Below are 25,369 nucleotides of genomic sequence, written 5' to 3'. Positions count from 1 at the left end.
CGTCTCGGTCACCTCTTGTTCGCATTGACGGCACTTTGAACAGTGGACGTTACATTTCAGATGTGTTACGAACCGTGGCTCTACCCTTAATTCGATCCTTGCGAAACCCTACATTTCAGCAGGATAATGCACGGCCGCATGTTGCAGGTCCAGTACGGGCCTTTCTGGATACAGAAAATGTTCGTCTGCTGCCCTGGCCAGCACATTCTCCAGTTATCTCACCAATTGAAAACGTCTGGTCAATGGTGGCCGAGGAACTGGCTCGTCACAATACGCCAGTCACTACTCTTGATGAACTGTGGTACCGGGTTGAAGCTGCATGGGCATCTGTACCTGTACACGCCATCCAAGCTTTGTCTGACTCAATGCCCAGGCGTATCAATGCCGTTATTACGGCCAGAGGTAGTTATTTTGGGTACTGATTTCTCAGGATCTGTGCAGCCAAATTGCGTGAAAATGTAATCACATGTCAGTTCTAGTATAAGATATATTGTCCAATGAATACCCGTTTATCATCTGCATTTCATCTTGGTGTAGGAATTTTAATGGCCAGTGGTGTACGTCTCCTACAGTAAGGGTAGAAAAAAAATGGTTCAAATGGCTTGAGCACTATGGGACTTCTGAGGTCATCAGTCCCCTAGAACTTAGAACTACGCTCGGGCACCCCGGCTGGTAGTAAGGGTAGAAACATGAAATAAAACGAGTAGTGGAAGTAAATAAGGGCGTAAAAGCGGAGTGGGAGCAGCGGCAGCTGCGACGCTCACCTGTCAGCGCGCTGGTGGACGGTGTCGACTTCGGCGTCGAGGCAGGCGAGCGGGCAGTCGCAGTGCAGGCCGCGGCCGGGAGGCGCCCAGCGCGGCGCCTGCCGCAGCCACTGGCCGGCGCTCCGCCGCAGGCACCCCAGTCCCGCCAGGTCGCACTCCTCCGCACCTGCTGACACGACACGACCGCTCACCGCGTCACCAGCCGACTCGCTGCACCTGCCCAGTGGGCGGCCCACACTGTCCAGCAACCGGGCTGACAGCTCAGCTACACTGGGGAGCTGAGAAGAACGCCTGCGGGAAGTGAGGCAGGGAGTCGGGAAATGTTCCCCTCTCTCCCTTCCTTCTTGCGGCTGCTTACGGCCTGCGATATTGGCCGTCAAAAAAATATTGCCTCACCACTAGACTTCAGTCAGTGTTTCATCATTCGCCGTTCATAGACTCTCCATTTTGCTATTTTAGGGTTTCGTGCCCTAGTGGGCAACAACAGAAGCCTTACAGAATAATTTTGTTTGACTGTCTGATAGCTAAGCACTCTTTTTTCTCGGGAACGGACAGACGTATCAAGTGAGCCGGTACCGCTCGCTTTTTAAATTCTGTTTTTTGAAACCATCCACCTTCTCAGAACTCGCCGCGATGTCAGTATCGAGATCGGATTGGATTCTCTGGTCGCCGCATATCTTTGGCGAGTTGGCTTCCCGCGCGCCGCGAGGAGACAGAACGATGAAGAAGGGGATTGGTCGGTGGGCCCCGGAGAAGCTGTCGGTTGGGGACGGAAGGCGTGGGCTCCAAGGTCCTAGTGTGGAGGATTGGAGTTGTCTCGAGGGTGATCATCGTGTGGTCATTCAAGCCCTGAGAAGTGATTTCTTGGTTCTGTCTTTGGATTCCGACGAAGAATTATGGCAAGTTTGCTGTATAATAATTCTAAAAAGGTGCACGTCGGTGGCGTGTATATCAGACTTGTGAGTGGTGTAAGCTTTTCTTCGGTACTGCAGCCTCCAGTTAGAGCTCTGCTTGGGAGGAGAGCGTTGATATCCGCATTGGCATCTATTTAGCTGCTTTAAAGTTTTGGATCGAAGATGGATCCAAGTCAAGGACCGAATAATTTCTTGTCTTATTAAGGAACCTAAGTCGGTCCCAGCGTGTTAAACTCCGTTATCTACAGTTATAACGAGTAATTGACAATCTGGTAGTGTCCACGAGTGAACTTTGCAGGTACTGTTAAGTGTTTGTAGTAGGGGAAAGATTGACGGTTCGTACGGCTCCCCCCGTCAGAGGTTTGAGTCCTCCCTCGGGCATGGGTATGTATGTGTTGTCCTTAGCATAATTTAGTTTAAGTTAGATTAAGTAGTGTGTAAGCTTAGGGACTGCTCAGCAGTTTGGTCCCATAAGACCTTACCACAAATTTCCGAAGACTGTCTGTGGACCTTTTCGTTGGACGCTTATGAATCGTGTTAATTGCAGTTCACTTCTTATGGTATTTTACGATTCTACTTGTCGTGGCGAAATCGCCGATAGTATTTTCATAACTTAGCTTGGGACGTCATTCTGTGGATTGGTGTGACCCTCCCAAGAGTTTAAAGCCCCAAATATTTTCTTACTGCCTTGCTAAGGATGCCTAGCAACAGTTGTTAATTTGTCATTAGCCGCGCTGGATTAGCCGAGCGGTCTGAGGCGCTACAGTCAAAGACTGTGTGACTGGTCCCGGCGGAAGTTCGAGTCCTCCTTCGGGCATGGGTGAGTGTGTTTGTCCTTAGGATAATTTAGGTTAAGTAATTTGTAAGCTTAGGGACTGATGACCTTAGCAGTTAAGTCCCATAAGATTTCACACACATTTGAACATTTTTAATTTGTCATTTGTCTACCTCACAGTACTGCTGTTTGGTGCGGTGCGGTATAGTAGAAGGGTTCAGTAGTACCGCATCTACTCCCTCGCCCGTTTTAAGATTTGCGAGCCGCATCCACATCGACGTATAATTCCAGTATGCGTCCTGTTAACGTTTTGTACATCGTGGAAAATCTTTCCCGTGGTGCATGTGATCCACGACGAAACCAAAGCTATGTACTGTAAATTTTTTTAATGGATATAACCGCTGTGCTTGAGAGTTGATTTGTGTTTTTTTAATTTATTTTGAAAGTAAAAGATTACATGCCTGGTTAATTACAACATTTATGCTTAATTGCCATAATTCGTTGGGTGTAGTATGCATCACATGTAGAGATGTTTATGTTTAAATGTAAGGAAAATATTTTGTGACACGGAACGCATCGTAGATACGCAGAGGTTACAGGGTTTGAGTGTACGCCGATAGTGATCAGATTTTATTCCGTTTAAGTTGTTTGAATTTTAAAAAAAATTGTGATCAACATTTCATTGCCTTTAGAGATCACAAGTCATATCTAGGAATATTTTGGTATTGCCATGTGCCGTTAGAATCTTTTATTTAACCTTGCATTATGCAATTTGTATTTTTTCCTTTGATTAACAAACGATATATAGGATCTTGTTGTTCAGGATAACGAATATTTACTTATTATTTTAAAATAAAGTTAACAAAGTTGTAAAATTTTAAAAGTAAAAAAAAGGCTTTTAGAGAAACGGTGCCTACCCGTACTTTCCACAACGTGCACGTATTCAAAGCATTGGCCTTCGGGCGCTGTGTGATGTCTTCTCCGGTATCTACTCCAACTAACGCCTGCGGAGCCATGTCAAAATGGTAGCAGAGCGTGGTTGCGATCATTCGTCATCTGGGTAGGGGGCATTACAGGGCACCATTTCTCTAAACTCTAGTATAGCTGTTAAGTACTCGTTTCATCAGGACTTGGCATAATAATAATAAATTGCTGAGTACTCGTTCTATTAGGATTTGACTAACGTGAAAATTTTACGTATTTGTTTTATTAAGATTTTTGCTAATGCTTCAAATGGCTCTGAGCACTATGGGACTTAACTTCTGAGATCATCAGTCCCCTATAACTTAGAACTACTTAAACCTAACTAACCTAAGGACATCACACACATCCATGCCCGAGGCAGGATTCGAACCTGCGCCGTAGCGGTCGCGCGGTTCCAGACTGTTGCGCCTAGAACCGCTCGGCCACTCCAGCCGGCTTTTTGATAGTATTAAATTGTTTTCCAGGTTATAGGCAGATATGGAAGCGTGGCGTTGCCTAGGTCTAGCGTTACTGAAGCATAAACAGAATATGAAGCGCGTGTGCGCGGACGGACGCGAGAGGGAGGCTGGTAATTTCTCCACAAGTCATCGGTGAGGTAGGAGAGTTTTGTGTTTACATCGTTGTTCTCGTTGAATCAGCAGGCTGAGTTTTTTGAGAATGTTGCACCCACTGCTAAACAGCTTGCGCGTCTTCAAGGGCAACTGGCGCACTGGGAGTGGCGTGTTAAAGATTTGAGTGAGATTCACCTCACTAAAGAGCGAGAGCAGGAGGCGCAGAAATTGCGGGATCAGGTTTTCGCGTTGAGGGCGATTTGAATCAATTAGATGTTGAGCAGTTTACAAATGAGAGAGGGCAACAAGATGCGTTTGTGCAGGGCCTACATGAACCGGTAATACATGGGGAAAGTAGTTTGTCAGTATGCGTAAGTTTGAGTTTTGTTAAATTGCCTCATCCCATGGGAATCTTGCTAAAGGGAATAAGTAGATTATGAATGGAATCGATTACGGAAACTGAATAGTTGTAGTGGTTTTCTGTCAAGTTCGAACTCCACGCTGACGCTTTGAAGTTGCCCCATGATCAGTCTGTTCAACTACTATAACCACTGAGCGATGGGACCCTCAGCCAAGTTATTGCTGAAATTTTGCAGGAAAGAAAAGGATTGAGGGAACTACGTAAGCAGGTAATTGCGCGTAAGGCGTCCCCACGTTTATTGAATGAGTTACAACAAAAGCAATATTGGCGTGTGGAGGGGGATAATGAACCCTTGACTAAGTTCATCGAAAGTGTCCGAATATCCATCCTAGCTGCGCAGCTACAGGTGTCGGAAACATTTTGGGGGGAGTTAGACCAGAAGACCGGTCGCCTATGACGTTTGCCAAGAAACCTCCCACTTTGGGCGAACTTAGTGTATTAGCATCAGAAATTGAGAAGCTGTCGTATGCTGACAGTCAGCGGGTGAGCTCTCAAATTAGGGATCGACAATCGAATTGTTGTTTACTCCAGGGCGAAGTGGCGCGACCGATAATTTCCAAACCAAAGGTATGTTTTCGTTGTCGCCAGGAAGGTCACCTTGTGCGCGACTGCCCGTATGATCGGAAGAAGCAAAAAAAAAAAAAAAAAAAAACAGTTGACGGTGTAGGAAGGAGGATACAAATACACGGGTTAGGATTCCCAAGCGTTTTCGCCGAATAGTGGATGTTACGGACACCCAGTTGCCTTTCGTGTGCACCCAGCTGAATCGCGAACCGGCTGTGCTCTGCTGGTTTCGGGTAGTGCCATGTCAGCAGTGGTGGACTATCAGTGGTTTTAGGAATTTCGCACATTATGTTGCTTGGGTCCCCTGTGTAAGTCGTTCTGGGTTTGTCGCTCAGTCAACGGATAAAAGTTGGAGATAGTGGGGAAATGTTAGGCTAGTGTGGGCATAGGAAATTTTACGTGGCCGTTTCAATTCGTTCTTTCGTATACTTCGTCCGACCCTGTGTTCGCGCGCGACCGCATCTGGTAGTCTTTAGTCTAACTATTGTCGCGCTGGAGCGCACTAGAAAACACGCAACCGTAAATCTCACTGTCGGTCCCAGAGAGGCTTAACCGCTTGTTGTCGTTCCTCATAAAGGTTTTACTTACTCTTTTATCGACTGAGATGCAGTAACTGTGACCTCACACGCCGCAGCATAATTTATTAATACAGAGACTCTGTAATACGCTGAAACGCACATCGAAAACTAAAAATAAGCGGTGGGTACCCATTCTTTGCGTATAACAAAAGAAAGTCACATCTGAGGTGTGACACTAAAACGTGAAGTGCCCTTGTGTTTCTCTTTACAGCTTTAAGAAAAGTTCTTTCCACATATCGACTGAAAATTGTTAAGGCGCCTATGAATCGCGTGTATCGAATCCACTTTGCTACTACCCGGGGTTTGTGTGAAGATCATTCAAAATCTACAGAGTGCTTACGGGAAACCTTGAGGGACCTACACACCTATAGCTTATCTATATAGTTATCCGCCCAAGCCAGTATCTTTACGATTACCTGACCTGAAGATATTTAGGTTACATTTAATTTTCCTCTTAGTTCCATTGTGAGTTCTGTCAGATCTGGTGTTCCGTTCAGTGTTAGTACGATAATGTGACAATGCCTGACAGAAAAATAAAAGCCGCTATTTTCTGCATACTTACAGCTGTGTTACTTCTCTGAGTGTTTCAGAAAAGCGAATAGAACGTCGTTTATTTTCTTCACTAAGCTTTTTGAATCGTGTCCGTCTCCAGAACATTGTACGCCCCGCTTTTTCTTTTTTTTTTTTTACACTATTAGAATGTGAGCATCAAAGTTCACGGAGATACAGGTAGCCGTCAATAAAAACTAAAAGCTCATGTTTTTTCATGGATGTCGTGAGGACAAGGGGTTGAGATTCAGATGACTTGGGACGACAAGACCCTGCGAGCTATACAATTACCGGAGAGAATTGTGCAGTTTATCGTCACGGAATACTCGCGTGCACGAGAATGGCCTGCCTGAACTGTGCAGTTGTATCTGGTATTTGGACGATTTATCGGACAGATATGGCGTCAGGTGCGATAAACTGAAGGTGTATATACGTCGCACCATAGTCACGTGGCTTTGGGGGTGACATATGTCGGGGACAAAAATTCTGTTCTGTGCATCTGAATGTCCACACCACAGCTATTCTTACTCAGGCATGGCATTTACTTAGAAGTAATGAGCCGAATTCGCCACAAAATGTACATTAAAAAAATATTTTTCAATTATGTGTTGTAGAACATAAATTATCAGGAAGTACTTCGAATATTTTTCACATGTCAGTAGTGGGTTCCATGTGGTTCCCAAGTCGTGCAGCGACCGGAAACCATAAAATTACCAAATATGCAGCAACCAGTCGCAAAATCATGTTTTATTTATTCACTTTTGCAAATCGATTTCAACTGATTAACAGCCATCTTCGGTGACTTTATGTTTGACTTCTGCTTAAGACAGTACTACTACTCAGGGCACATATTGGGTGAAAGCACCGATGATGGCTGTTAATCAGTTGAAATCGATTTGCAAAAGTGAATAAATAAAACATGATTTTGCGACTGGTTGCTGCATATTTGGTAATTTTTCACATGTATTTGAACAATGACGGTTATCCAGAATGAAATTTCGTTTTCATGACAGTTATCTTTTTTAATGAAATATGGTGAAAGCGTTTTCTCTGAAACAATAGCATAAAAGTGGTATTTGTAATACACACTGCTTTGCAAAACTTAAGGATGAGACAATTAAAGTAACATAACGTATTAACGAGTCCATGGAAATGAATAGCCGGCCGCTGTGGCCGAGCCGTTCTATGCGCTTCAGTCCGGAACCGCGCTGCTGCTACAGTCGCAGGTTCGAATCCTGCCACGGGCATGGATGTGTGTGATGTCCTAAGGTTAGTTAGGTTTAAGTAGTTCTAAGTCTAGAGGACTGATGGCCACAGATGCTAAGTCCCATAGTGCTCAGAGCCATTTGAACCATTTTCAGGAAATGAATGAAAATATGGGAGCATGTTGCCAGAGTCGTGCATGGGAAGTTGCCCGTCATATGGCGTGAGGCTAGTGTGACTATAGCGCCAAATGGGGCTGGCTTCGCAACGAGAAGCAGTTGAAGGAACAGGAAAAGTAACGCGAACGCACGCGAGCTCTTGTGTGTGTGTGTGTGTGTGTGTGTGTGTGTGTGTGTGTGTGTGCGTGTCAGTCATCGAACATTTACGGTGTACTGTGGTGATGTTCTCTTTACATGTTGCGGAGCCAACATTTGGATAGGTTCACATGGGGTGAAATCATCGAGAAATAATTTTGAAACAAGTGCAGTACTTTTAAAATTGTACGTTTTTGAGTCTGTATGGATGACTATAACCAACGCTGTCATGATAGGACCGACCATTCTCCAAATAGTGGAAATCATTACTGTGAGGGGTGAGAACAGGGCAACTGAGGTCAAAATACGAGAGAACAGCTGCTGTACGAGGTGCATTCAAGCTCTAAGGCCTCCGATTCTTTTTCTAATTAACTACTCACTCGAAATCGATGAAAATGGCGTTACTTCTCGACGTAATCGCCCTGCAGACGTACACATTTTCCACAACGCTGACGCCATGATTCCATGGCAGCGGCGAAGGCTTCTTTAGGAGTCTGTTTTGACCACTGGAAAATCGCTTAGGCAATAGCAGCACGGCTGGTGAATTTGCGGCCACGTAGAGTGTCTTTCATTGTTGGAAATGCCAAAAGTCACTAGGAGCCAGGTCAGGTGAGTAGGGAGCATGAGGAATCACTTCAAAGTTGTTATCACGAAGAAACTGTTGCGTAACGTTAGCTCGATATGCAGGTGCGTTGTCTTGGTGAAACAGCACACGCGCAGCCCTACCCGGACGTTCTTGTTGCAGTGCAGGAAGGAATTTGTTCTTCAAAACATTTTCGTAGGATGCACCTGTTTCCGTAGTGCCCTTTGGAACGCAATGGGTAAGGATTACGCCCTCGCTGTCCCAGAACATGGACACCATCATTTTTTCAGCACTGGCGGTTACCCGAAATTGTTTTGGTGGCGGCGAATCTGTGTGCTTCCATTGAGCTGACTGGCGCTTTGTTTCTGGATTGAAAAATGGAATCCTCGTCTCATCCATTGTCACAACCGACGAAAAGAAAGTCCCATTCATGCTGTCGTTGCGCGTCAACATTGCTTGGCAACATGCCACACGGGCAGCAATGTGGTCGTCCGTCAGCATTCGTGGCGCCCACCTGGATGACAGTTTTCGCATTTTCAGGTCGTCATGCAGGATTGTGTGCACAGAACCCACAGAAATGCCAACTCTGGAGGCGATCTGTTCAACAGTCATTCGGTGATCCCCCAAAACAATTCTCTCCACTTTCTCGATCATGTCATCAGACCGGCTTGTGCGAGCCCGAGGTTGTTTCGGTTGTCACACTATGTTCTGCCTTCATTAAACTGTCACACCCACGAACGCACTTTCGACACATCCATAACTCCATCACCACATGTCTCCTTCAACTGTCGATGAATTTTAATTGGTTTCACACCACAAAAATTCAGAAAATGAATGACTGCACGCTGTTCAAGTAAGGAAAACGTCGCCATTTTAAGTACTTAAAACAGTTCTCATTCTCGCCACTGGCGGTAAAATTCCATCTGCCGTACGGTGCTGCCATCTCTCATTTTAAAACAATGCTCATGTTTCTATCTCTTTCCAGTCCGGAGAAAAAAAAATCGGAGGCCTTAGAACTTGAATGCACCTCGTATTATGCTGGTATATTCCTGCGTCGAAACTAGACTGTATACTTGGTTTCGAATTCAAATAATATTCATTGTATAGTATTACTGTAATGAATGTTATTGATAGTAACAATATTGCATTGTAAATATAAAAAAATAAAATTATACTAATAATACACATTTGTTTACTATTATAAATATTCTAAACAATTAAATTTGAAAAAAAGTGCTACACTGGATATCAGTGTTGTCTTTCAAACAGGAGAATGACGTTTCGTTTAAGTCGACCAGTGGCGAAATATGTAGCATCTCCATTAGGTGTATACTGTCCTCCAGTGAGAACTCCGTAACTATGCAGTCGGTCCGTCCAAAAATGCGTCTTCTGGATGCTCCCACACACTCTATCCCTTCGCTCCGACAATAACTGTCCTCTCTCTGGGCGGTCGCTCCGGCCAAAGTAGGTGTGTGTTGACTCACCCCTCTGAAGGGACAGGCCTCCCAGTCGGCTGGTTTCCTCTTTAGAAGAAAATTCCTGTGGCCGGTCATGTTGTGTATGCCAGCCTCGACTTTTTCAACCTCGGTGCACACTTGCAATTTTCTTATTAGATTTGTATATCGCTTACAAGAATTCATACAAAATTGACTCTACCTGATCGAGTTTGGGTTCGAATGAAGCGTCTTGATGTGCAGAATACGATTGTGAGGACGGAATATGTAAGAAATGGTCAGGAGACCACGCCACCTTACAATGTAAAGGTAAACCATAACTCTAAAGTGCATGTCATAACAGCTAAGACCACTTGTTCACTAGGCGAGACTATTTCATTATAGGGAAGGTCAAGGAATGCTTGTAACTCTAAAGTATGCACTGTAGTGTCCTTGATTGTTAGGCATCTGTTCTTGTTTTTGTCCATACTACCTCCACCATAAATATGGAAAGTAAACACTTGCAGCAGAAGACATGTGTTTCACAGTATCAAAGATGAACACGTTCTCTTAACTCTTAAGGTACGCATCTTAGAGCCTATGTTTACTAGGTTCAAATGGTTCAAATGGCTCTGAGCACTATGGGACTTAACATCTGAGGTCATCAGTCCCTAGAACATAGAACTACTTAAACCTAACTAACTTAAGGACATCACACACATCCATGCCCGAGGCAGGATTCGAACCTGTGACCGTAGCAGCAGCGCGGTTCCGGACTGATGTGCCTAGAACAGTTCGGCCACTCTGGCCGGCTATGTTTACTAGGCATTTTTTCTTGCTTTGGTCCATACCACCAAGTCTGACATTTTGTCGGTGGAGTTTTGATCCACTGTATATACAGGCAACATTCTATACCAGTGATCGACTTCTGTACTATTCCACAGTTGGTCCACTGTGTACCTTTTTCCAAAGCTGTTTCACAGAGGAAGACCGCTCTGCAGTTCCTTCTCTAAATCCTCGCACAAACGAAAAAATGGCTGACATTGAAATAAGTGTCCAAGGAATAGAAAAGCACCTGAAATCACTCAACAGAGGAAAGTCCACTGGACCGGACGGGATACCAATTCGATTCTACACAGAGTACGTAAAAGAACTTGCCCCCCTCCTAACAGCCGTGTACCGCAAGTCTCTAGAGGAACGGAAGGTTCCAAATGATTGGAAAAGGGCACAGGTAGTCCCAGTCTTCAAGACGGGTCGTCGAACAGATTCGCAAAACTATAGACCTATATCTCTGACGTCGATCTGTTGTAGAATTTTAGAACATGTTCTTTGCTCGCGTATCATGTCGTTTCTGGAATCCCAGAATCCACTCTGTAGGAATCAACATGGATTCCGGAAACAGCGATCGTGTGAGACCCAATTCGCTTTATTTGTTCATGAGACCCAGAAAATATTAGATACAGGCTCCCAGGTAGATGCCATTTTCCTTGACTTCCGGAAGATTTTCGATACAGTTCCGCACCGTCGCCTGATACAGAAAGTAAGAGCATACGGAATATCAGACAAGCTGTGTGTCTGGATTGAAGAGTTTTTAGCAAACAGAACACAGCATGTTGTTCTCAATGGAGAGACGTCTACAGACGTTAAAGTAACCTCTGGCGTGCCACAGGGGAGTGTTATGGGACCATTGCTTTTCACAATATATGTAAATGACCTAGTAGATAGTGTCGGAAATTCCATGCAGCTTTTCGCGGATGATGCTGTAGTAAACAGAGAGGTTGCTGCATTAGAAAATTGCAGCGAAATGCAGGAAGATCTGCAGCGGATAGGCACTTGGTGCAGGGAGTGGCAACTGACCCTTAACATAGACAAATGTAATGTATTGCGAATACATAGAAAGAAGGATCCTTTATTGTATGAAACAAACACTGGTAGCAGTTACTTCTGTAAAATATCTGGGAGTGTGCCTGCGGAACGATTTGAAGTGGAATGATCATATAAAATTAATTGCTGGTAAGGCGGGTACCAGGTTGAGATTCATTGAGAGAGTCCTTAGAAAATGTAGTCTATCAACAAAGTAGGTGGCTTACAAAACCCTCGTTCGACCTATACTTGGTATTGCTCATCAGTGTGGGATCCGTACGAGGTCGGGTTGACGGAGGAGATAGAGAAGATCCAAAGAAGAGCGGCGCGTTTCGGCACAGGGTTACTTGGTAAGCGTGATAGCGTTACGGAGATGTTTAGCAAACTGAAGTGGCAGACTCTGCAAGAGAGGCGCTCTGCATCGCGGTTTAGAGGGTGCGTTTCTGGATGATGTGTCGAGTATATTGCTTCCCCCTACTTATACCTCCCGAGGAGATCAGGAATGTAAAATTAGAGAGATTCGAGCGCGCACGGAGGCTTTCCGGCAGTCGTTCTTCCCGCGAACTATACGCGACTGGAACAGGAAAGGGAGGTAATGAGAGTGGCACGTAAAGTGCCCTCCGCCACTCACCGTTGGGTGGCTTGTGGAGTATAAATGTCGATGTAGATGTAGGTTCGAGTCCTCCCTCAGGCATGGGTGTGTGTGCTTGTCCTTAGGATAATTTAGGTTAAGTAGTGTGTAAGCTTAGGGACTGATGACCTTAACAGTTAAGTCCAATAAGATTTCACACACAGTTTATTGTACTATTCCGTGTCTGAATATCAATATCGGTGCATTGGAGGAAGAAGATAAAAGATTAAACGTAGCAATATTAGTACAGATAATAATGTTTTTAAATCTTCTTCAGTGTGTACTAATCTGAGAGGTTAAATTACACCATTGACTAATTACTTATATATGTGAATAAAACGGAGAAACAAATGGTTTTACGAAATGTAAATGACATTACGTGTTTTATTATTCTCGGTTTCTAACAAGGTCGTTGCTTGCTATTGGTGTTAACTTAATAAAGTACGTTTTTTGAAAAAAGATATTGTTGGTTGAGACGTATTTTCATGTGTTTTGCAATCTGTGCGTTGCAGAGAACTGCCAAAGTACGTTTTTAAGACATAGTTGAAGAGGAGAAAAATAAAAATTGGAAGGACTCTTCGTGACTGGAGAATTGGAAGATATTCGCAACCATTCCCCTGGACGGCAGGTGACGTTCTTTACGAGAAACACTATTGAGAAAATTTAGGGAACCGGCATTTCAAGCTGCTTGCCGAACGATTCTACTGTCGCCAACATACATTGCCTGTAGGGACCACTAAGATAAGATACGAGTAAGTACGGCTCTACGGATGCATACAGACAGCTGTTTTTCCCTCGCTCTGTTCGCGAGTGGAACAGGAAAGGAAATTACAAGTAGTGGTACAGGGTACCCTACGTCACACACCGTACGGTGGCTTGCGGAATACCTACGTAGATGCAATTGTACTGAAAACGTGCTGTCGCTGTCGCTTCTCAGTATGGGTGACAAGGTACGGTATACGAGCGTGTCGGAGCGTTCGTGTGTGGAGTGGCGCACCTGGGAGCCGGGGCGTGAGCGGCGGCGTGCAGTTGCAGAGTTGGAACAGGCGGTGCGCGCGGCAGCTGGCGACGCAGGCGCCCCGCGAGTAGACGGGGTACAGCGCCGGCGGCCAGTCGGCGAGTTCGCCGGGAAGGCGGCAGCCGCGCCGCGCCGCGGCCATCCTGCCCACCGCCGGCTCGAAGCGCGCCTCGCGCACCCGCACCGTGTGCAGGTGGCGCACGCCGCGGGCCGGCACCACCGCGCGCGCCACCGTCGTCGTCAGGTGCGGCACCTCGTCCCGCGGGTGCACGAACACCTGCCATTTTTAAAAATATTGTGAAATGCCACATACAGGAGCTTCGTGGCTCCCCTGGCCATTAAAATTGCTACGCCAAGAAGAAATGCAGATGATAAACGGGTATTCATTGGACAAATATATTATACTAGAACTGACATGTGATTACATTTGCACGCAATTTAGGTACATAGATCCTGAGAAATCAGTACCAAGAATAGCCACCTCTGGTCGTAATAACAGCCTTGATACGCCTGGGCATTGAGTCAAACAGAGCTTGGATGGCGTGTACAGGTACAGCTGCCCATGCAGCTTCAACACGATACCACAGTTCATCAAGAGTAGTGACTGGCGTATTGTGACGAGCCAGTTGCTCGGCCACCATTGAGCAGACGTTTTCAGTTGGTGAGAGATCTGGAGAATGTGCTGGCCAGGGCAGCAGTCGAACATTTTCTATATCCAGAAAGCTCCGTACAGGACCTGCAACATGCGGTCGTGCATTATCCTGCTGGAATGTAGGATTTCGCAGGGATCGAATGAAGGGTGGAGCCACGGGTCGTAACACATGTGAAATGTAACGTCCACTGTTCAAAGTGCCGTCAATGCGAACAAGAGGTGACCGAGACGTGTAACCGATGGCACCGCATACCATCACGCCGGGTAATACGCCAGTATGGCGATGAAGAATGTACGCTTCGAATTTGCGTTCACCACGATATCGCCAAACACGGATGCGACCATCATGATGCTGTAAACAGAACCTGGATTCATCCGAAAAAATGACGTTTTGCCATTTGTGCACCCAGGTTCATCGTTGAGTATACCATCGCAGGCGCTCCTGTCTGTGATGCAGCGTCGAGGGTAACCACAGCCATGGTCTCCGAGTTGATACTCCATGATTCTGCAGACGTCGTCGAACTGTTCGTGCAGATGGTTGTTGTCTTGCAAACGTCCCCATCTGTTTACTCAGGGGTCGAGACGTGGCTGCACGGTCCGTTACAGCTATGCGTATAAGATGCCTGTCATCTCGACTGCTAGTGATACGAGGCCGTTGGGATCCAGCACGGCGTTCTGTATTACTCTCCTGCACCCACCGATTCCATATTCTGCTAACAGTCATTGGATCTCGACCAACGCCAGAAGCACTGTCGCGATACGATGAAACGCAATCGCGCTTAGCTACAATCCGACCTTTATCAAAGTCGGAAACGTGATGGTATGCATTTCTCCTCCTTACACGAGGCATCACAACAACGTTTCACCAGGCAACGTCGGTCAACTGCTGTTTGTGTATGAGAAATGGATTGGACACGTTCCTTATGGCAGCACGTTGTAGGTGTCGCCACCGGCGCCAACCTTGTGTGAATGCTCTGAAAAGCTAATCATTTGCATATCACAGCATTTTCTTCGTGTCGGTTAAATTTGGCGTCTGTAGCACGTCATCTTCGTGGTGTAGCAATTTGAATGCCCAGTAGTATACATGACAGAAGACAGAGTATGGATGTCAATCACAGAGCAACAGCCACTCACAATTTCATGAAATCTGTGTACTTCATGGTTATATTAGTGGCCCTATATCATTTCTGCTCAGGGCCATATTTAGGATCCAGAGATACCTAGCCGGAACCTCACGGCAAGTGAAAGAGAGAGATAACGAGAGGGATTTATGTGTATATGATAAATTCCTTCCCTCGAAAATTTCCTTCACTCATACCTCCTCTGTGTTACAACATATGACGTGTCATTGATCTCATTTGTACACGCGAGGTGCCTAATTGCTTCCACCGCCCTGAAGGGAATGCGTAAGTTCTGAATGATGTTCACCAACCTGCAGTCTTCTGTACTCGTTGTCCCGTGCGCAGAAAACAGCACGTAGGTCATGATTCAGTTGTCTTGAAGCAGCAATAAACTGCTAGCGAAGAACTGGTATTGTATAAATAACTTAATTTTGAATTAGTGCCGGCCGCTGTGGTCGAGCGGTTCTAGGAGCCTCAGTCCAGAATCACGCTTCCGTCTCCATAGTGAATTTGATGTTTGGATGTATGAAGTTTAGGTGTGTAAGGAAATCCAGGAGCTTGTCGCTACCTTGGGGCTAGATGACGAACGTGTCATCGACATATCGGAAGAAGCAAGATTACCATTCCTAGACGTCATGGTCAGGAGAAGAGCTGATGGTACCCTGAGCCACGGTGTGTACAGGAAGAAAACGCACACGGAGCCCGTACCTGCATGCAGACAGCTGCCACCACCCTTCTCAGAGGAATGGAGTACTAAAAACACTAGTACACAGGGCGCACAGCATCTCAGACGCAGAGAATCTGCCCCAGGAATTGGAACACCTCAAGACCGTGTTCCGAAAAAACGGGTAATCGGAATGGCAGATTAGACGCGCTCTCCGTCCCACCACCACAGCACAACCTGTGGAGACGGATGAACTCACGGAAGAAGTATCCACTGCCTTTATTCCGTGCAATGGCGCACTATCGTGGAAAATCGGCCGTATATTAAAGAAACACCGAGTTAAAACCGTCTTTCGTCCGCCCAATAAAACACGGGCGTTACTGGGAAGTGTGAAAGATGATCTCGGTTTGAGTAAGGCCGGCATATACCAAATTCCCTGTGAGTGTGGGAAGACTTATATCGGACAAACAGTACGCACCATCGAAGATCGTTGCCGAGAACATCAAAGGCACACTCGACTGAAATATCCAAAAAAGTCGGCGGTAGCAGAGCACTTTTTGTCCGAGAAACACGAGATGGATTATGAGCGTACCAAGATCCTGGCTCAGACATCTAAATATTGGGACAGCGTTATAAGGGGTCTATCGAAATTCGCACCAGGGAAGATCTTATCAACCGAGATTACGGCTACAATATCAACAAGGCTTGGGACCCGGCACTGAATGTCATTAAGAAGACTCTCAGCAAGAAGTACGAACTGGCGACCAGGGCGGACGTAGCAAGCACATCGGCGCTACGACAGATTCCGACGCCCACGTCTTCGCGACCGCCGGCACGCGGGCGCGGACGGCGAAGAGAGCGGCCCGCGGGGGGAGGGGATTTAAATCGGCCGCCCGCCCTCAGGAGCTCAGTTCGTCAGCGCACCTGACGATGGCGACATGTCTGATCGCCGAAATATTGTGCCCGTTGGACACTATGAACCGGCAGTATACCCGTGTACTGTTCGAGCAACAAATACGCCGGGAGAAACTGAAGAATCACAAAAATATTCTGCATTCTTCACAATTTCGCAGAGAGTAAACAAAATAATGAAAAGTATGTTTGCATGGTTACTATCAAATTCGTTCTCAATTCCATGTCCAAAAACCAGAGATTGATAATTAAGTTCTTAACCAATACCGACTGCGGCAGTCAACATGTCTGTCCCCCGAAATTGCCGATCGAGCTCTTACGTTTACAAACCGGAGATTGCTAATTAAGTCTTTACTGATACCGACTGCGGAGGACAACATGTCTGGGACAGACTGCCCATCGACATCTGATCTGACAGCCGAACCACCACGCTCACCATTCAAGTTAGGCGCCACCCGAAGATCTCCGAAGTGCTTCTTCTGTCTTTTCGTTTAGCCGTTGTTTATTATTCTCCTGGTAATTAACATTATTGGAATAATGGAACGATAGCCTGCTATTGAGACATACTTTTGTATGAAATTCAAGTAAATTCACTGTTTAGTTTTTCTAATATTAATAATAGTGGTTTATCATTTTGACGCGCTATTCCGAACACAGTTGATAATCGCAGAGAACGATCACAAATTCGGCTGTCTGTCTCACGATACACGTACCCAACAAGCCATCTGTCACCGGTACCTCACATCATATTACGTCATCTTTCCTCTGCTGCCTTCTCAACTGCTGCAAGAAGAGCTTCTTGTCGCTGATTATGATGGTTGTAAAGGCATAAATATTACAACCTGTGGTACGATCTCTACTAGATGGAAATTAACTGTTCTGTAAAAATATCATTTTGGAGCAACTTCAGAATTAAAGCCTATTACGTAGCATTTTAGGTTTACAATTTAACAGTATAAAACTTCACTGTTTATGATTTAATGAAATGGTATTGGAAAATGAAGACAATTTGACATCGTTAAGTTATTCGGTCTTCTTCCTCCTCGCCTTTCCCCTTACTCTGTGGGATCCGGTTTGTTATGTGGGTTTTCGCAGTCGGTCACCGGATGCCATTCCTGGTGCCTCCACTGGCCCCGGGACGGAAGCTGTGTACCCTATCTGTCTGCGTCTAGTGCAAATCTCATGTTCAAGTGACCTAGCTTGTTTCTAACGTGGGTACCAGCCCAGCATTCACCTAGTTGCATGTGGGAAAGAGCCTAAAAACACATACAGACAGGCCAGCTCATCAGTCCTCGTCGTTAATCCGCGAGGAAAGTTCAATATGTGGCAGGCTCGCCTTCCCGAATTCCGAAAGCGGCATGCTAACACGCTTGTCTGTCTCAATGGGTCATTAATGTATTCAATAAGATTTATTAATATCGCTATCAATATCTGTTTTTCAAAGTAAGAACAAAATTTAGAGGATCGTGTCGATCCAAATACCTGTCTTCCAATTTTAAAAATGGCTTATTTTAACTACGAGGATTGGAACTTTAATAGTGGCAACTATTTATTTACAGCTCGTACAAAATACATACGTGTTTCAAAGTTTTACTGACCTTCAAAGTAGTCACTAGCATTGTGTATAACCCGTTGCGAGCGATGTGGAAGTCGTAGGATACTCTTAGCAGTGCCAGTTGTATTGACAGTTCGAGCGGCGCGGTGTATTGCCCGACGAATTTGTAGCAGTTCTGAAGCGAATGTCGTGAACTGTTTCCTTCAGTTTAGAAATCGAGTAGAACTCAGTAGGGCTTACGTCAGGGGACTGCAGTAGGTGGTACAACACTTAGCAGCCGCATCAGTCAAACAAATCAGTAACACTTTGCACTGTACGTGCTTGAGCATTGTCCTGCAAAATGATGGTCAGGTCCTGCAGAAACACTTCTGTCTCTATACTGTTCATTTTTGGAACACAACCTACGACCAGCTTAGAGACAGAAGCGATGACACATTTGCAGGAACTGAACATCATTTTGCAGGACAATGCTCAAGCACATGCAGTGCAAGCTGTTACTGATTTGTTTGACTGATGGGGCTGCTAAGTGCTATACCACCTACTGCACTCCCCTGACTTAAGCCCTACTGAGTTCTACTCGATTTCTAAACTGAAGGAAACAGTTCACGACATTCGCTTCAGAACTGCTACAAATTCGTCGGGCAATACACCGCGCCGCTCGAACTGCCAACACAACTGGCGCTGCTAAGAGTGTCCTACGACTTGCACATCACTGGCAACGGGTTATACACAATACTGATGACTACGTTGAAGTTCAGTAAAACTTTGAAACACGTATCTGTTTTTTACGAGCTGCAAATAAATAGTTGCCACTATTAAAGTTCCAAACCTCGTATAAGCAAGCATGTTTCTTAGGTGAATGCAAGATAACGGAAGGGATATACAACCAAAATTCACCTATAATTAACTCAAATATTATAATTTTCCAAGCAGCCAGTCTTAAAATATATGTTTTAAGTATTCTTATAAGCTAGACGCTTTCCATATGTACTTCGTACTAACGAAGCAACTTAAATGTATTAATAACGTAGTAGACTTAAAATATCAATTTCATTATTGAGTGAAGTCATGAACGTTGAGCCTGTCTTCTAATGTGGAGATCTTAAGCCTCTGTTTCATTAGCTTCACTTCCGAAAATGGTTATTTCCACTGCTGTACGTGATCAAAAGTGGCAGGTACATTCGTAGAACGACCTTGATATAATGCAAGCTATCTTTCAAGTCTTATGGGTCCTGGTTTGGATGAAATGAGGTATGAAACAAAATAGTTTTCCCCGAAAGCGGCATCATTTCATAATCGACGGTTCAGATACGCTTCCGGCCATGCTGATTTACGTATTCCGTGATTTCCCTAAATACATCCAGTACTTCTAAAGTACACGTCCGATTTCCTTCCCCATCCTTGTAACAAACCCAGCTTATTACCCGCCTCCAATCACGTTAATGTGAACGGGATGTCAAATTCTAGTCTTTCTTTCTTCATTTCAAACTCCAAAACTCCGTCCAACATGTTTTGAAAAGTCTTAGTCGTTTTGCCTGATGGAGAGCAACGCATTTGACAGGATGCCACTCATAATTTGGTGTTAGTTACATGTTACATAGATCATTTGAACGATACTTATATCAAAATGATTTGAAACGAGTCTGTTTACAGGATATGTATAGATGATTAGTGTTAACATTAATGAACACATTATTTTAGTCCTACTCATGTATCTACACTTAAAACAATTTTTTTCTGATTACTAATTTTTAAATAGAAATTCGTCGGCGGGATAGAAGGAGTGACCGGGACAAATTATTTGAAATTAGATTTAAAACTTGCTTTGCTATCTGTCATACACTTTATTGGGAAATGATCAAAAATTTTAGTGATGTATACTGAACATCGTTCTGAGCCACTGATAGCTTCAATAACAGAATAAGACTTTCACTCTGCAGCGGAGTGTGCGCTGATATGAAACGCCTTGGGAGATTAAAACTGTGTGCAAGACCGAGACTCGAACTCGGGAGTTCGAGTCTTGTTCCGGCAGACAGTTTCAATCTGCCAAGAAGTTTCATATCGACGCACACTCCGCTGCAGAGTGAAAATCTCATTCTGGAGACATCCCCCCAGCGTGTCGCTAAGCCATGTCTCCGCACTATCCTTTCTTCCAGGAGTGCTAGTTCCGCAAGTTTCGCAGAAGAGCTTCTGTGAGGTTCGGAAGGTAGTAGACGAGGAACTAGCAGAATTGAAGCTCTGCAGAGGGGTCGTGAGTCGTGCTTGGGTAGCTCAGTTTGTAGAACACATGCCGGCGAAAGCCATAGGCCGAGTCTCGGTCTGGCACACAGTTGTAGGAGCTAATATATTCTCACTTCAAAAGATGTTACTGGGGAACTAATAGACAAAAGGCGATAGAAACTCGTGCATCCGTAATAAAGGCCATGCGTGAGGCGTACAATAAATTTCACATTAAGATACTGGGGTGTCGCAAGGAAGCATAATAGGACCTTTCACATACGGGACACGCTGCATTATAAGACTGATCGCTGACGATGCGATTGTGTACAGGGAAGTACCGTAGTTGACAATATTCATAACGAATTGTCGATAAATATATGGTAATGAGTTTAACAAAGAGAAGGACAAAGAACCGTATAGCGTCTTATTAGAAGTTTAATGGTGAGTATTGTGAGCATATTAAATCGTGTAAATATTTAGGGGTAACGCTAAGAAGCAGTATGAAATGGGACGATCACGTATAATAGGTGTTACAGAAGGCGAATGGAAGATTTACATATTTTGGAAGTGTTATGGGGAAGTGCTGTGCATCTATAAAGGAAGTCGCACACAAGAGTCTAGTGGGACCAATTCTAACTGATATTGCTGTATTGGGAGTCTCCATCAAGAAGACTTGACAACGGACATCCATCGAATTCAGAGACTCGCCGCTTGGATCGTAGTACGTTGGTACAGACAACACAAAATGGCTGGCTCTGAGCACTATGGGACTCAACTGCTGAGGTCATTAGTCCCCTAGAACTTAGAAGTAGTTAAACCTAACTAACCTAAGGACATCACAAACATCCATGCCCGAGGCAGGATTCGAACCTGCGATCGTAGCGGTCTTGCGGTTCCAGACTGCAGCGCCTTTAACCGCACGGCCACTTCGGCCGGCGACAACATAAAAGGCCTACAGAATTGCTCTGAGTACTTAAACCTGAAATAATTTTAGGACTCATAATTGGAACGTCAGCGATTTTGTATCGTAATCTAACAAAAAACAACTAACTGACAGGTGTTTCTTGCACTCACAACAGCTCCACGCATCGACTCATCGCGTCACCGGTGGAGACATTACTGGTCTGAATACGCTCTGTGCACTAACGAATGCATTTGTGATCTAGACTGGTATTTTTTTTACTTAAAAGATGAGTCCTTGAAAAATAGGTGTTACAGTTTTTACGACAACCTGTCACTTTAATTTATACAACGTGTAATTCGAAAACGACTTATACTGTCACCAACATATACCTCGCGTAGGGATAGCGAAGAAAAGATGCGAGATGTTGGGGCGCGTAAGGATTCTTATAGACAGTCATTGTTCCCTCACTCAGTACCTGAATGAAATTGGAAAGAACGTTGATAATGTTGGTACAATACACCCTCCGTCATGTACTATAAAGTGGCTGGCGGAGTATCTGTGCAGATTGAGGTTATTACATTCTTCTTGAAGTCTACGGATATTTCATTGTCTCATGTATCTTGCATACCACGTGGAATAGTTTCGTCATGGCTCGCTCTCCTAAGAATCTCAATAATTCTGAGGGAAACCTGTTCACTCGAAGGGCGTTGGTTCCAACTAGGTCTTGATAGAAGACAGATATAAAATATGTGCTGGTCTTCTGACCAAAAAGGCAGCTAGTTGAATATGTGTAAAGATAATGACGTTTCAAAGAAAACTGATTAGCGTATTGAATTTTGGCAAGACTCAAATTATGGTTCAATAATTATCATAGGACTCCACAAGCTATAAAAAATATTCAGACAATACAAAAGCACTTAAAGAAGTTAAGTCTTTGCGATTAACGTAGATCACCCTCTACCTAGAATTAAATGCGCACTATTTCGGCTACATTCCCAATATTATAGGTGATTTGATGAGGAAATTAGTTCATTCTGACTGTTTATATTCAACAAACACAAAATACTCGACGTATTGGGATAATATTTTCAAATTTTTAATCGTTTTATAGGAATTATTCACGGTGGTCAGAAATAGTCTGAAAAACTTGTAAGAGTGTTTCAGGACAGATTATACTGAGAAATAAATGTAAAGAAAAAAATTAATACGTTGCGCCATTTCCGGTTTAATTAGCGTCGAAGTTAGCCAATCAGTCCGTTGCTCGTGCAAATTCAAGCGGCTCGAAAGATACAATTAGTGCCAGTTGTTCTCATAGCGTAGCTGATAGTCCAGGAGACTGCTCAGCCTTTGGCTCGGGTTTGATCCTTACTGTTGTCCCATAGACAACTTTTGTGTCGCTCCCTTTCTCGGTTTTTAGGAAATCAGACGAAGAGCACGTTTGGCGAAACCGTCTCTGGCGGGCTACTTGAATTTTCCACTGCTGATGCTATGAAATCCACCGTCCTGCACACGCCAGTCTGAGTTCGAGACGAAAATCCTGACAGTCGGTGTCCGCGTCTCCGACACCATTACAGAAGGAATGTTTTCGTTTTCTGTCCGTTTCACCCGCTTCAAGCTTCCGATGGCCGGATCCCAAGCTCTGCCTGACTGCAAGTCACCGTCTTTATTGAGAGTGTTGTCAGGTACTTTTATTATACAGTCCCAGACACCATTACTAAGTTTAATGATAGCTGTCTCGTCCAATGCAATTCGGTGTTCCGTTTTTCAGATCCTGTTCTGCTACAATACCTTCAGTACAGGTGATGGCTTGCGGTTAAGCCGAGCCTGGGACTCCGTCATCGGAATGTTGAAGCGGATGCAGCAGACGTGCAACGAAAACATTGCCTTATACGGCTCTTGACAGGACACCAGCGACGCCAAGGAGACGGCGCGGCTGTTTTACGGACAGAAGCAGCAATCACAGGAGATCACCACTTGATGCTGGCCGAGGACCACTCCTCCGAAAGTTCATGTATATTTACTCACTTGACAGAGCTGGAAGCTGGAGAAAATGTTATAAATTAATGTCACAGTGACACTCTGCATTCGTTCAAGGACTGAACTGTTACAAACAAAATCTAAATCAAGTTGAGTGTGGCTTTTTGTGGTTTCCAACACCCGTTTAGGCATACGCTGGGCAAGATTTCCGCCTCATAAAATACAATACGCAAACAATTTAAGTACGATCACATACACAGAAATTTTAAGATGTAGATGGCCTGCACGGCTTTTCCCCCTTAGCTAACTGACGAGTATGGCTCCAGGAATGGCATCCGGTCGCAACGTTAAATAAATTGTGTTTGAGAAATCTTGAGTGCATCGTCGATCCAACGAGAGTGGATAAAAGACGGACAGGCAGAACTACATGTAGGACAGTATAGCAGTACTTTTAAACGCTATGTTGTGTACAGTAAAGGCAATCATTGATTTAAAACTGTATCATTACAGTCCTACAGCCTGTGACAAAAAACTGCAACTATTTTATGCTACTTGGTGTTTCATTGTGTCGTTACTCACGACTTAGCAAGAAAAGCCCATTATTGTAAAGTCTGGGATGTGCGACCCCCACGCACTTTCAAACGTGTGATGAAACTACCTTATACAAGCTAAAACTTTTTTATGCCTTATTAGCAATGTGAAGTGTTACTAGAAAGAGTCAGTAAGTACCTAAATGGTGCAACTCTCTGTTACAACTCGTCGCTTGGTTTTATTTCCACTAAGCTGAACTATTGGATTAGCACTTTTGGGAGCATCCATATACTCAGGGAGCTTTACTGACATGCTGTATTCTTATTTTTTAATCGTTTGCACGGAGCGGTGAAAATTTAGGGCTGGGTGAAATAGTGTGCTGATCACAAAGCTGGGTTCTATTCCCAAATGAAAATATATTGCGCAACAAAATTAAAGTATTACTTTTTCGAAAGCTCGCAACTGCCTCCTGTTGTGACGCATAAGTTTGAAATTTAGCTCAAAGGTGCCTATAACCTTCTTCTGTTAGGGTGGACAAGCGAGGCAGCCCGCGACGTCGCCTTCGGGCTCAGCGCCGCTTCAGACAACAAGATGTCAGCACATGCGAAAAAACGAACGCAGCTCGGAAGTTCATGTGAGCTGTAAGGTGAGTTAATGAGGTCACATTGGCATCAAATTTCACTACAATTCTGCCCAACCTCACAGTGGACATGTCACACGATGAGAAGGTCGCCGCAGCCCCTATTATTCATATTTCAGCCCTTCTTTTGACGTGTCTGCGATCGAGGTCAGAACCGCGATACCCAGCGCGGTTTTCTAATGGGTGGCCGAGGGAAACATTTCAGACACATCGCCGTTCAGAAGCGAGATGGAAAGGCTCAAGGGGTGGCTCAAAAGGCGTCAATGAAACAACCCCTGTCCCTGAGTCGTTGTTTCCCGAACGATTTGCGGTCGAAAACGACAGTTCATAGAGAATTAGCAACGAGAAAATGTTCTTGACAACCTTTGACACTACAAGGACATTGTGGGACTGCATCCCCACTGAACGTGATCGTACCCCTTTGGAGTGCAGCGTGTCCGCAAGTTTGCACTAGGGACCGTTCAAAATCATTTGAACATGATCTTAAGCAGCAAAGGATACTTATGCGATTTCAACTCTCCTGTGGCGTGATCATGCGGGAGTGCAACATTAACAAGTGCATGAATAGAACAGCAATAGGTCCCCCTAAGACGCCCAGCTCGGCCCTCACGAAACTTTGTTGACCATATTAGAAATGTATCTTCAGAAATTTCGACACAAAATGAGCAAGCAACCTGGACAGTCAGCAACGTTGGAAGTGAAAATATGTGTGCAATGTACGTGACAACCAAGTTTTATTGCTTTTTCTTACAATTCTTTTTATTTTTACAGGGTGTCTGGCATAAACATATAATCGAGAACAGCTGCCAACATGAGTAACGTAGAAGTAAATATCCTCGGAGTAGTGAAGCAACTTAAATCACTTAATAAAAGCAAGTCCTCTGGTCCAAACTGTTTCGGGGTATGCTGATGCATTAGCTCCATACTTAACAATCATATACAACCGTTCGCTCGACGAAAGATCCGTACCCAAAGACTGGAAAGTTGCACATGTCACACCAATATTCAAGAAACGTAGTAGGAGTAATCCACTAAATTACAGGCCCAT

The 25,369-nt window shown here is 44.7% G+C and overlaps 1 protein-coding gene across 1 annotated transcript in view; it reads right to left on the bottom strand.

The window, feature by feature from the left end:
- Window positions 1-25,369, bottom strand: part of LOC126253786 (uncharacterized) — a 145,723-nt gene that overhangs the window by 84,921 nt on the left and 35,433 nt on the right. The window contains exons 4-5 of the mRNA XM_049955258.1: window positions 13,125-13,422; window positions 765-930 (exon numbers count right to left, since the gene is read on the bottom strand). Of these exons, the coding sequence (XP_049811215.1) occupies window positions 765-930; window positions 13,125-13,422 (464 nt within the window). The remainder of the gene's footprint in view (window positions 1-764; window positions 931-13,124; window positions 13,423-25,369) is intronic.

The sequence above is a fragment of the Schistocerca nitens genome, chromosome 1 (genome assembly GCF_023898315.1).
Source record: "Schistocerca nitens isolate TAMUIC-IGC-003100 chromosome 1, iqSchNite1.1, whole genome shotgun sequence".
NCBI classification, from domain to species: domain Eukaryota; kingdom Metazoa; phylum Arthropoda; class Insecta; order Orthoptera; family Acrididae; genus Schistocerca; species Schistocerca nitens.
The sequence above is the reverse complement of the archived record's forward strand: the minus strand, read 5'-3'. Positions and strand labels throughout refer to the sequence as shown.